At 36.8% G+C, this 13596-nt stretch overlaps 2 protein-coding genes across 10 annotated transcripts in view; one reads left to right on the top strand and one right to left on the bottom strand.

The window, feature by feature from the left end:
• Positions 1-11669, top strand: part of DPH5 (diphthamide biosynthesis 5) — a 70975-nt gene extending 59306 nt beyond the window's left edge. For 4 of the 8 annotated variants that reach the window (XR_008295090.1, XR_008295091.1, XR_008295085.1 and 1 more), the window contains exons 9-10: positions 4873-5037; positions 6909-11669. The gene's annotated coding sequence lies outside the window, so the exon portion shown is untranslated. The remainder of the gene's footprint in view (positions 1-4872; positions 5038-6908) is intronic. The other 4 variants (XR_008295087.1, XR_008295086.1, XR_008295088.1 and 1 more) reach the window with 4 other exon arrangements.
• SLC30A7 (solute carrier family 30 member 7) overlaps positions 5158-13596 on the bottom strand; it is an 87121-nt gene continuing 78682 nt past the window's right edge. For both annotated transcript variants that reach the window (XM_053214535.1, XM_015073849.3), the window contains one exon: positions 5158-11622. In XM_053214535.1, coding sequence (XP_053070510.1) covers positions 11575-11622 — 48 coding nt within the window. In that variant the 3' untranslated portion in view covers positions 5158-11574. The remainder of the gene's footprint in view (positions 11623-13596) is intronic.

Below are 13596 nucleotides of genomic sequence, written 5' to 3'. Positions count from 1 at the left end.
CAAAACTAAAAGGCAACCAACGGAATGGGAAAAGATATTTGCAAATGACATATCGGACAAAGGGCTAGTATCCAAAATCTATAAAGAGCACACCAAACTCCACACCCAAAAAACAAATAACCTAGTGAAGAAATGGGCAGAAAACATGAATAGACACTTCTCTAAAGAAGACATCCGGATGGCCAACAGGCACATGAAAAGATGCTCAACGTCGCTCCTCATCAGGGAAGTACAAATCAAAACCACACTCAGATATCACCTCACACCAGTCAGAGTGGCCAAAAGGAACAAATCAGGAGACTATAGATGCTGGCGAGGATGTGGAGAAATGGGAACCCTCTTGCACTGTTGGTGGGAATGCAAATTGGTGCAGCCACTCTGGAAAACAGTGTGGAGGTTCCTCACAGAATTAAAAATAGACCTACCCTGTGACCCAGTCATCATAGTTTTAATTTGCATTTCCCTAGTGGATAATGATGTTAACCTCTTTTCACATGCTTATTAATCATTTTTGTATCCTATTTAATGAAGCATCCATTTCATGTCTTTTGCCTACTTTTAATTTGGATTGTTATGGTTAAGTTTTAAACATTCTTTACATATTCTGGACACAAGTCTTGCCAGATACATGATTTGCAAATATTTTCTCCAAGTCCATAGCTTGTCCTCTTATTCCCTCAACCATGTCTTTAGTAAAAACAAAAGTTTTTCATTTTGATGAAATCAAAATCGAGAGTATCAGTATTTTCTTGTGTGGATCATGTTTTTTTGTTACAATGTCTAAGAACCCATCATCAAACTGAAAGACACATACATTTTATCCTATGCTTTCTTATAGTTTTGCATTTTACATTTAGATCTAGATTTAGAGTTAATTTTTGTATGAAGTGTAAGTTTTAATGGAAAGGATCCTTTTTTTTTTTTTTTTTGCATATAGATGTCGATTACTCCAGCACCATTAGTTTTTTTAAAAAAGACTATCCTTTCTCCGTTGAATTGTTTTAGCACCATTGTCAAAAATCAGTTGGCCATATTTGTGTGGATCTTTTTGCTGTTATGTTGCTTTATGTCTCTCCCTTCTATGATACCACACTGTCTTGATTACTTTAGGTTTATGGTAAATCTTAAAAATAGGTAGTGTGATTCCTCTAATTTTCTTCTTTTTTCAAAACTGATCTATTCTAGTTCTTTTGCCTTTCCATATGAATGTTAGAATGAACTTGTTGACATCTGTAATAAAACCCATGAGATTTTGATTGCATTTATTTGATTATGATGCATTTAGGTGTGGATATTTTGGGGTTTGACCTTTTTGGAGTTTGCTTAGCCTCTTGAATCTATAGGTTAATGTCACCAAATTTGGCAACTTTTCAGCCATTACTTCAAATATTTTTCCAGCACTGTCTGGTTCAGCACTGTATGCAGAATCCTTTCTTTCCAGGACTCTGATAACATGAGTGTTAGACATTTCTTATTGTCCCACAGATCTCTGAGCTCTTTTCCTTCCTTGCTTCCTTCCTTCCTTCCTTCCTCCCTCCCTCCTTTCCTTCCTTCCTTCCTTCCTTCCTTCCTTCCTTCCTTCCTTCCTTCCTTCTTTCCTTTTTTCCGGCTGTTATTCTCTGCCATTCAGAATAGATAATTTAAGTTTATTGATTTATTTAGTAACCTCTACACCGTGTGGGTCTTGAACTCACAACCCCAAGATCAAGAGTTTCATGTTCTTCTGACTGAGCCAGCCAGACATCCCTAGAGTGGATAAGTTTTATTGATCTGTCTTCAAGTTCATTAACTCTTACCTCTGCTGCATTTGCTGTTGAATCCATTTGCATGTGTGTTTTTAAATTTGAGTTACTGTTCTAATACTTCCATTTGTTTCTTTTTTATATCTTCTATTTTGTTTTAATATTTATTGCAAGATTATTTCTGATGGCTTATTCAAGTATTTTTATAATAGCTGCTGTAAAGTCTTTCTCAGATAATTCCAATATTGATGTCATCTCAGCCTCATCTATTATTTTTCTAACATAAGTTGAAATTTTTGTGGCACTTTGCAGGGTAACTTTTGATTATAGTATGGACATTGTAAATATTATTTTAGAAGATTCATTCTAGATCTTGCTTAGATTCTGTGGAGAATGCCAATCTATTTATTCTAACAGGCAGTCAACCTGGTTAGATTCAGGTTGCAATAACCAATCTACCTGTGGTCTATGGTTCCAGTGTCAGTTCACTTTTCAAGGATTGCGGTTCTCTTTGGATCTATTTCAAGTTTGTGCTACTCAGTGTGGGACCTAGACAGTCTGGGACCTAGTTGATTGGATAGTTTAGTTCTGAAGGTGTTTTGGTATGCTGAGTAGGAGCAGATCCGAGCATCAGTGACTTGAGCATGTCCCTTGGGGTTTGTAAACAACTTTATGAGATTGCTTTCCTGTGCCCCTCCCATTCCATGACCTCTCTGCCACTTCCTCATTTTCAGTCCTCTGCCAGAAACTTGGGGTTCTAGTTACTCTATTCTGTTGCTGTCTGTCTTAGAGCTTCATGATTGAGCCTACATCCTGACCCATGTGGAGGGACAGAAAGAAAAAAAGCAACAGGGGGTTGCTCTATGCTTTTGAAACCACAGCTCTAGGAAACAGAGAAAAATTCCCTCTTCTTGCTGATAGCTGTTGTGGATTTCCATGGTTTTTGGTCACCACTACAGAATTGCTTGGAGGAAGTCTCTGGAAGCCAATAAGAAGCCTTTGCTTCAACTATTATTATTACAAGTGTAGTAACTTTGTTTTGTTGTGAAGTTCTGTAGAAATCTATCATCTGTGTACAAAGTATTGCTCAAGGGGAAGTAGTATGATGCACATACAGGACAGATAACCCCTGTAAAGTTGGACAACAGTCTGACCTCACTTAATGCCTAGGGTGGGAAGAGTGATGGCTAATCAGATAGATATTTATCATTTTGGAAGTGGTATGTTATTTTCAAAAGTCCAAGCCAAATAGTAGGGTTTTAATTGATGTGAAACTGTACTAAGATTAGATATGAATCTGAATTTCATGTTTATTTATATAGTGTCACTCTTTTAAAATACTGTTATCTGCCTACATTCAGGAAATACTTTCAAATGCTTTTGTTTTTTTAAATTTTTTTGTTTTTAATTCTTTGATTTTAGCAGTGGCTTGCAGTTTACTTGAAAGTGTATACAGAAACATTTTCCAAGGAGGAATTAAACTTCATATTAAATTAATCAATTTTCCCAATAAATTTTGATTGCCTAAAGTGTGCCAGACTCCATACATTTTGAGTATTATCTTACTGTTACCATTATTACTTCTCTTGGTTATAGAAATTTAGCAGATAACGTTGAAATGTACATTTAAAGTTAATAGCATGTGCTAAGTCTGAAATACGGTAGACTTTTTTTTAAACCCTTTTTTTTTTTAACCTGGAAATAAGGCTGGATGAGCTGACAGATTGTTTGAATGAACTAGAATCTCATTGAAAGGCGGTTTTCTTTTTCTTTCATTTATTTCCTCCCTCCCACCATTCCTACCTTCATTTGTTTTTCCAGAATGAAAAATACTGAATTGCTGTCATTCTATCTGCATGTTGGGCCTGCTGGTCTCTCCCTGTCTGCTCTTTCCCTGGTCTAGAGTGTTATTTTGCTTATTGCCATGTTGTGGGTAATTACATTGAACAGGGAGGAGAGGAAAAGCATTAGGAGTTTCTAAAGTTGTTCAGAAGAATTTGTATTTGATGAGCATTAGGGAGCCACTAGATTCCTGAGCTGGAGGACTGATACCGAAAACTGAGAAGCGCACTTAGTCTGTCAGTACAGTAACAGGGTGGCTTCTGTGGGGAAGGAAACAAAAACTCTAGATAAAGATGAGGTAGTGGAGTATTGTAGTAAATAATTTGCTTACACCAGTATATAAACAGAAGAGGCTGCTCTGAGGGCGTGGTGATGGGCCACTGTAGTTTCAGATGCTAATTCTAGAGAACACAGGAAAGGCAGGGAGTCCTGGCAGGTGCTCTAGATCTAGCAGGTCAAAGTCCAGAGTACAGAAGGGCCAACAGAAAGTAATCAGGAAGCCAGGGTAGGGGAATGTTTTCAGAATGCTTGGGCAAAAGTCTGATTCTGCAGAAATCCCTTGTACTTCCTGCCTATGCCCAGAATTGTGTTTGTGGTGATATGGGGAGGCGGGGGTTGGGGGGCGGGGACTGACATGGAGGTGGCTCAAGCTGGGCATGGAAAAGACAGGAAGCTAGGTAGTCTCACATGCATGTACTCATCACGGACATCCCGGAATAAGGCAGTGGAAGTGGAAAAGGTGAATTTAAAAGATACCAAAGGATTGAAGGGAAGGATGTTGCAATAGGGAATTTAGAAAATGGAGGTGGCAAAAGCAGTGTTTTGATTTCCAAGCATTATGTAAGGGAGTCTGACAGAAACTGGTAGTTGAGAAGAGATTTGAGTGGGAAAAAAATACATTTTTTTTCTTTGTTGATTTTGAGATGTATGAATGTAACCAGAATTAAGCCACGATGGCCTCTGATTAACTTCTAAAATATAAAGAAGAGCAAAGCTGTATCAGCAGGAGCTATGGACATGGTTAGAAAGGACACATTAGAAGCACATGCAGACCACAAAAAAGGTGTCAACAGTAGACACACTAAAGATAAAGCCCTTATTACAGAACAGAGATTAATAGTAAAGAGGCTGCTTTAATAGACTATGTGTGAGAAGGTGGGATGAGTGGGATCTTAGATTTTGTGGAGAAGTGATTTTTTTTTTTTTTTTTAACTGCTTCTGAATAGAGGGAAAAATTTGGAAAGATAACAGAGGCTCATGTCTGGTTTTGGTCTTTATTTCTTGTAAGCTGATATCATACACAGGGAATGAGGTGAAAGAATAATTCAGGGTTAATCCAAATATCTGGAAACAAATACTGTGAGATGGTGTTCATCAGGCAAAATAATCAGAGCCACAATGAGGGCCTTCACATGTTAAGACCTTACCAATCTCCAAGCATCTCCTCTCTCTGGTGAGTTTTCTTGTTTTTTGGTCTTGAACACCATTCTTTAAGACTTCTAGGATTGATTCCAATACTTGTTTGGTTCACAGTGTTCCTTTCAATTTGTCAAACTAATAGACACAATTCAGGTGAAGGTTTTGAAACAAATTTTATTGGAAGAATTTTGTTACAATTGTTTATTCTTTTTAAATACATCTGAAGTTAAAATATATACATGAATGTCTTCAAGTAGAAAAAAAGTGAAATATACAAGATGGATTTGTTGTATTACACTTAGGCAAATCATAATTATTCACTTTAGCATATTCAAACCAAAGTACAACAGTCTGAAATTTGACATTGCAATCTAGCCTTGTACTCAAACATTTGTTTAGAAATGTTTTGATGCCATAATCTTCACCAAAGGAATCAAACCCAAATTCAAACTTGGCAGGAAAAGACAGGGAGGTAAGATGTTGTAGGGGTATTTAGAATATACTGAGAAGGGATTTGGCAATTTTTAATTCACAGTATTTCTGATATAAAAAGATCCATTCTGTTTACTGATCAAACTCACCAATGTCGGGGCAAAGTATCAGTTGGGAAGAAATATCTCTGAAATTTTGCTATCAGAGGAAGCAATGGGATTACTTAGCAAATTCTTGACAGGATACTTCTAGTTCAAAACCAAATCTTCATTGAGGCTAACTAATGCATGATACGTGGTACATAAACAAAATTCAAATACTAAAATTAAAAATAAAGCTTTCTTTTCACTTAGTAAAAGGGAAATTTTACCGTGGCAGCAGCAATTAATTAAAAGAGATGAAAAATAAGAAATATAGAGAAGCTCTACTAAAATTTAAGATTTAGAGGGGAAAGGGGAAAAAAGGAAAAAAAGCTAAGAAATATTTAAATCACTTAATACACGTAGTGTTTGTTTTTTTGGAAGCACTTTTAGGATATACCACTAAGAGTTTTGGATAGTCCTACATATGGGGATAAATGAAACAAAGTATGTTATACACAGATCCTTAAAGTAATAGGAATATGGCAATTTTCCATAGAAACCAAGGAGGCAATGTGGTTTCTCATTTGGCAATACATAATGTAAAAATTCAAGTGACCCAGCTTCCACGGTCCCAGTTCTGCCAAATTCCTATCCAACAACATGGATAACATCTCTATACTTGGTCTACTGTTCCTGGATTAAAATTGAGAAGCAGCTCACAGGGTTCCTTGAAAAAAAATGGCCAAAGTGAATACAAAGTCACTTACTTGTGCAAAAATGCCAAAGAAAAGCTGAGGTGTCTTCTGTAATAAACAATAAATTACTGGTTCTCTCTGTCCACAGCCCATACTTAACTTTTGTATCCACTACCATCTACAAGAGTTACTCACTAGTTAACCAAACATTTATTGAGCATATAAGCTCGTGCTAAGTTTGGGGATAATGGGATGGATGAAGAGACACTTTTTTTGTTGTTTTGGTTTTTTTTTTTTTTTTTTTTTTTACAAACTTGCCAATATTACCAGAATTGCAAATACTAAATTTTCAAAGCCTCAGGAAGAGTTCAAAGTTCAGTATTATTATTAAGCATAGATTGCTACTAATTAAGAAATAGAGTTCTTCCTTGAAAAGGTGTCTGTACAATGTAATGTTGTAAATCAAATCCTCAGATCCCTCTCCAGCAGCACAAATTATTTGTACTTCTTGGAAGAGAATTCCCTCATCAATTAAGTTAACCTCTCTCTTAGCCAGGGTGAGTTCAGGTTCTCCTTACTCATACATAGGCTCTCTTCTGAATCCCTCCCTTTTTTAAGCAGCTTAATCTGAGCATTAGTAAAACTTTTTTTTTTCCTAAAGATTTTGAAATACTGATTCTGATTATTCTTTTTAGTAAAGGGCCCTGCAGGGCAAGGAGGGGGTGTGAGGTGGCTGCACAGTTTAAATTCAGTGGCAAAGGTAGGAAATACGCATGAGAGCACTGAATGAAGGAATGAATTTAAGCAATGTATATGGAACTATTGCACCATAATCTATTTTGTCATGGTAATTGTTCACTGATTTTACTGGAGAGTCTGTTTAAGTCAGCTACAACTTCTTGGGTCTTTAAACCACAGCAGAATGAAGTACTTAATACAGCAGTCATCAGAAAAACACTGGATTTAAGGTCAGTACCTTACCACTGGCTATCCCTCAGGCAAGTCATTTAAAGTCCCCCAAAACAGCTTCCTCATCTGTAAAATGCAGTTAAGAATTCCTTCCCCAGAGCTGGGGTTGGGGTGGGATTTGAAAATGCTCTATCAATCATAAAAGCATGCAAAATTCTTTTTTGAAATATCAAATGTGATAACCTGGAAAAGACCACAGAAAGAACCTGACACAGAAATACTAATATACGTTGACCCCCAATCTTTCTGTTTTAATCTGTAGTTAGGAAATGGTTAAACATAAACCAAAAGATGGTCTCATCAAAAAGACTCCCATCTATTTAGCTTTTAACTATACTTCTCTGCAAATGTTTTTCTTTTGATACGTAATTTTTCATTGTATTTGTGGGTCTAGATTCTATGGTAGAGATCTAGATGACTAAGGCTTCTGGTGGATCATGTCTTGAAACCATCTTCTTCCATTAATAAAACTTTTAGTGAGCTTCAAAGAATAACATTTATTTATTTTTGCCAACGTTCTTGTGAACTGTAAAATAATTTGTTTTGAAGATGGTAACAGAAAGAAAAAAGTTTAACTTTATCAAGGTAATGCTTTTATGTTGAAAGTAAGCAATTGAATATTTGGGGTCCAGGTAAGACTTCAAAAATTCACCCTATTGATTTAAAAAACTTGTTTGGTTCTGTATTTCATTTAATGCCCAATTTTGTGTGGCTCTGAGAACAAATATTAAAAACTCAAAAGCTCCCTAAGTAATAAAACTACCAAGTGTCAAGACTGAAATGGTATATATAACCCGTGAGAATTAGCCTAGTTTCTGAAAAGTACCAGCTCAGAGAATATAAACAAAATAAAGAAACTAAGCAATCCTTAAACTGGGTTTAGCCTCGAGCAATTAACAGAAAATTTCACTCACAAGTTAAAAGTATCCAAGAGCACAGATGTCATTGTATTTTAAAAATCAGGAACTGGTTTCATAAGAGTAAAAAAGTAAAAGAGAGTACAAAAATTATATTTTCCACAAAGAATATTCTAAACCTCATAATGAAAGTATGGAAATAATATTCTAAATCTCATAATTACTTATGAAAAACAAGACAATAAAACTCCATTTATAAAGTGCCTTAATGTACCAAAAATGGAGGTCAGCTTCCCTTTATTTACAAATGATTTTTCATCACATTTACAGAAAGGCAAATATTACACTGGAGAGGCAGCACAACAGAGTAGGAAGAAGTTGACTTGGAGTCAGAAGACCTGGGTTCTAGTCTTGGCTTTGCCACTAATTCTCTCTGTGACCTTGAGTAATGGACAGCATTTCTGGGCTTCAATTTTCTCATCTCTAAAATGAGAGGTAGAATGAGACTGCTTTTAAGGACAGTCCCTTAGATGTAAAATTCTGTTACTCAATGAAATCTTTTTGTTCTTAAATCCCAGCATTGTAGGAGCATGCCACAATGTTAATCTATACAAAATTGATTATCCCATAGTAGGTAAAAACATCATAGAACTCTCATCAACTACATTTGGAGTCACTGACTGGGCTACTTTACAAAGGTGCACAAGTCACAGTATTTTGGTTCCTGGCGTATACATGTAGGCTTTGAAGAATGCTGAAGCATCTGGATACAAGGTAAATCCCAGTGCCACTACCTACTACTTCTTTATGCCTCTGCACAAGACAGCTTGGCAACAATAAGAAGAATACGGAGCTACAGATTACACACTGCCTCTCACAAAAGTGCACAGGGAGTCAGCAAAATAAAACACACACAGTAAGCCCTTTGAGTAATATAATCTAGATTTCAAAACGCAAAACTAATATAGGTAATTTCAGTTTGGGGAAGTTTACCTTGCTAAGTAAACTGCCCCAGAGCAAAACAAATTTGTTCTCCAGAGAATATTTCGGTTTTTAAAAAATTGGCAAAGTTCTACTCAGAGATTCATCCCCCTCTCTTGAGCCCCAAGAATTACTTAGCTCAATAATAAAGACATCTCAAATCTTTAACAACAATCAGGTAATGTTTCTGAGTGGAATTATCTATTTTAGCAGTACACCTGTGCCAAAAACACAGATGAGACAGAGTATTTGTTATAACAGTATTTGTGAGAACAAAGTTGCTTTTTTTTTCACACTAATTTGTCCTTACTGCACACACAGGTTTAAGGACATTTAATTAAAGCATAAATGTAAATGCCAACCTGCTAAATCATACAAGCTGGCAACCTCTTGTAACAGGTGCAAAATTAGAGTTCCATATCAGTCTAATAATGTGTATGCTCAATGCCTTATCAAAGAAAAGACATACGCATGCACTTGTGTATTGAGAATAGAGTTAAAATGATGAAAAGCTTCACTTGGAGTGGAGGGCTTGGTGAAAGGCAGAACTGCATCTGCAAATGCACTGGTCAGTTTTCCAGGCCAGTGCAAATATTATCTCCACATGTGAACAATCAGTACAATTACATATAATATTAGTTTTTAAAGGCACACAACCAAAATTCCTGCCTTCATCTAGACTCACATTTTCCACAATATGCCAAAACCCACAGAACACCCCAGGCTTCTATCAGGCTTGGTGGTGGATGAAAACTTCCAAATGACTCCTTAGACTTATAATGAAAAAGCAGTACATTATCAGGACGTTTCCTTTTATACTTTCCCTCCTTAAACATCTCAACAGTTGTTTTCGTCAAACATATTCTGTTGCAGGAATTCTTAGCTTCAGAACTGCCTGGCAGTAAGTAGAAATGCTTTGAAAATACTGCTTAATCTGCAAAACGGAGACTGTCAACAACTCATAGCAATCTGCAGCAGTTTAGAAAAGCATAAAGTAGTCCAGTTTTCCTACTATAGTTCATAAACTGTAGATCAGAAATAGGGAGAAAGATACTCTATAACTTAGACAAAATAACAGCGATTTCTGCCCCATCAGTGAAAAAGTGCTTATTATTGGTTTACATTCTAAACAAGTATTCCCATCCTGCAGGGTTTTTTCCCCCAAGAATTCAGTTTTTTAAAGTTAAAAGGGGAGATACCTTATGATAAAACAAAGAACAATGGGTAAATGTCTATCCAGATCAATATTTCTTCATAAACCACAGAGAATCTTTGAGTGTTCAAGCACTTGTCATCTCAAATCACGATTTTATTTTTCAAATACACCAGAACCCAGAAATCAACTTATTTATTACTTCTAAGACACCTGTTTTATCACAACTGATCTGTATCTTCAATAGTTCAAACTCAATAAAATGTTGCTTTTAGGATTTCTGAAAGCAACTGTATTTGTGCAAGGCTTGCACAAGAAAACAAATTGTATGACTTAGCATTTGAGGAATGAAAAAACACAATAACATTGTCACAACCATTTCTGCCTTCACTCTACATTGCCTTTCCTTTCATTAAGAAAATCCATCAACAGCGAGGAGACATAGCAAAGGTTATCACAGACAAGTAGCTTTTAGAGAAATTTGGGATTTAGCAGATGTTTTAAGTTAGTCAAAACAACCGTCTGTAAAACAAATGCTTTGCAAAGTTTTGAAAATACAGTCCATGGAATAATGCAATGTGATAACTGAATCTGATTTAAAAAGCAAAATAACACCTGTTTTTTGATGAGGTAAAGCAGTAAGAGGAAACTTTTCATATATTTAAACCTATGCTGGAAAGACACGAAAAGACAATCTGTATACATCACTAACAAGAGTCTTCCACCTTATACAGATTACAGAATTACCCATTAAAAAACATATGCATGACCTTTGATGGTACATTTTTATGCTGGCAAATACATTTTCTGATACAAAGGCACTTTGAAAACCCAATATGGTTTGGTTCATAAGTTTGCAAGGTACAAACAATTTTACAAACATATGATTATACTGAAGAACGTCAACAATCGTGACATTACATATAAAATGATTTCTTTTTTTTTCTTTTCTTTTTTTTTTTTTTAGTAACACTAGTTTTGTGGAAAGGAAGCAGTGGCTTCCATCAGCTTCAGCGAAGACATTCAGATGCCTGGAGGCCCATAGTCCGAATTCTTACTGGCTAGGAGGAGAACTGGGAGTGAGGGCATTTTTGAAATGGAAAAAGAAAAGAAAGGAAACAAAAACTAACATCCTGGAACAAAACTAGAAACCTCAGAAATCAAAATGGTTTGGAGGGAAGAGCACAAAAGACAAGACCAACAGTCCAGGAGGGACCCTCTTAACTCTGATCCCTCAGCTGTGAAGTCCTGGCAGAGCACAAAAGGCTGACGCTACCTGGTGTACTTGGAGCTGGGGATTTGTAGTGACGATTTCCGTCTTAAAAAGCTAGGTACAGTGTTTTGGATTGTACAGTACCAGAAATATTGGGTCCCCCAAAAAGGACAATTTCTTTTCATTCATTACATGGCCGCAAAGTCAATCTGTACATAAAGCTGTCTCACTCCAGCCTGAAAAGTAAAAAAAAAAAAAAAAAAATTAGAAAATCAAACAATAACACACTACACATTTCAGAAAATTAATTAAAAAAAAAAAAAACTTTTTTTTTTTTTTTAAAGGAAAGCATTACTTTTCTCTTCTGCCTCTGGAACAATAATTCTCTATTTTTCATCATAAAGGGCCAGCAATGTTACTTTAGAAATAAGCATAGTGACAAGTTGCAAAAAACATCCTTCATTTGCCTCTAGGTAAGAAAGCCATGCTACTGATTATAAACCATGTCCCAGCGAAATTTGGAACAATTAGGTTACCCGTGTACTGTTACTCTGCCAGAGAACACCATAGTGCTTGCTTAGTTGGCTACTAAAATCATAAATCAATCCAGGTTCCATCTCCCTGTGACGGATGATTAGTAAACACTTACGTATGACCATCTGTTGGTCATTTAAATACATTCTACTCCTCTCTTCCATTTTGGATATGAACTCACTATTCAAAGACCGTTCTCTAAATTGCCACCAGCTCTCCTACATTACCAATTTTTGTGTATTTGCCGCCTACAATTCCTTTTCTCTCTTCTCTTGAACACATTTCAGCTGAACTTTTGCCACCCACCACTTTGCAAAGCTGTTGGTCAGGGTCGCCTCCAAGGTGCTCAGACCAGTGCTCACTTGTCAGTCCTCTTAGCAGTTAGTCTATCAGCAAGGACACAGGCGATCTCCTCTCCTAACGAAAACGCTTTTCCCCTCTTGGCTTCCAGAGAATACTCACTGGTACCTTTTAACTCATTTATCAGTCTTCCTTAATCTCCTTTGGTGCTTCTTTCTCCTAACTTGGAGTACTAAGCACTAACTACCCAAAGGCCCAGTCCTCAGATTCCTTCTTTTTCTGCACTGTTCCCTAGCTGATCTCATCTAATATCCAGACTTTCAGTACCAGGTATATGCTCATCCTCCCACATTTGTATTTCCACATTGGAACCTACCAACCATCTACTTGACAGTTTCAGCTAGATGTCTGACAAGTATTACAACACAGCCAAACTGAACACTATTTCCTCTCCTCAAAGCCTGGTGCTCTTGCATCTTCTGCGGTTCAATCCTACCCTTAATGTTACAACTGAAAGACCTTTCTCTCACACTCAGCCCATTAGGAATACCGTTTGCCTCACTTTCAAAACACCACAGTCCCAGAATCTGACCACTTCACATCATCTCCAATTGCTGCCACTTTGGCGTGAGGCACTCTCATCTCTTGCCTGGATTTGGTAATGGCTTCCGATCTAGTTCCCATGCCTCTGCCTTTACCTTCCTTTGGTCTACGTGCAGAACAGTGGCAGTGGTATCACTCCAGCACTCAAAGCCTACAACTGCTCATCTTCCTTGGTCCTTACAGTGGCCTATAAACCCCCGTGACCTGGTCCCAATTACCTCTCTGACTCCTCTCCCCTTGTTCCAGCTTCACTTGACCCTTCTGCCACTAACAGCGTTCCCTGAGATAACCATGTGACATGCTCCCTCTCCGGTCAGACACCAGTGAGGCCTACCCTATATAAAATGCATTCGGTTCATTTATCCAACAAGTATGCTCCCTACCCTTCCCTAACCCTGATTCCCCTATCCACAACACTTACCACCTCCTGACACATTATAAAATTTAGCATTTGCTATGCTGCTGTGTTTACTGTTGCTCACCCATTATCATGTGATCTTTCCGAAAAAAAAAAGGATTTTGTCTTTTTTTTCACTGCTGACCTCTATACCTCAAGTAATGCCTGGCACAGAGTAAGTAATCAATAAATGTTTACTGGATGAACAGAAATTCTACTAAATTCCTTCTTTCGAATAAAAATAATTGTTTAAATGAAAGCATACAATAGTTTAAGAATTTTCTTGTCAGTACCACAGAATGAAAGGTAAATTAGAATATTAATGGAAAGGAAAAGAGCCAGAGTGGGGGATAAAAATCTATTAACACTACCATCT

The sequence above is a fragment of the Acinonyx jubatus genome, chromosome C1, assembly GCF_027475565.1.
Source record: "Acinonyx jubatus isolate Ajub_Pintada_27869175 chromosome C1, VMU_Ajub_asm_v1.0, whole genome shotgun sequence".
In the NCBI taxonomy this organism is placed as follows: domain Eukaryota; kingdom Metazoa; phylum Chordata; class Mammalia; order Carnivora; family Felidae; genus Acinonyx; species Acinonyx jubatus.
The sequence above is the reverse complement of the archived record's forward strand: the minus strand, read 5'-3'. Positions and strand labels throughout refer to the sequence as shown.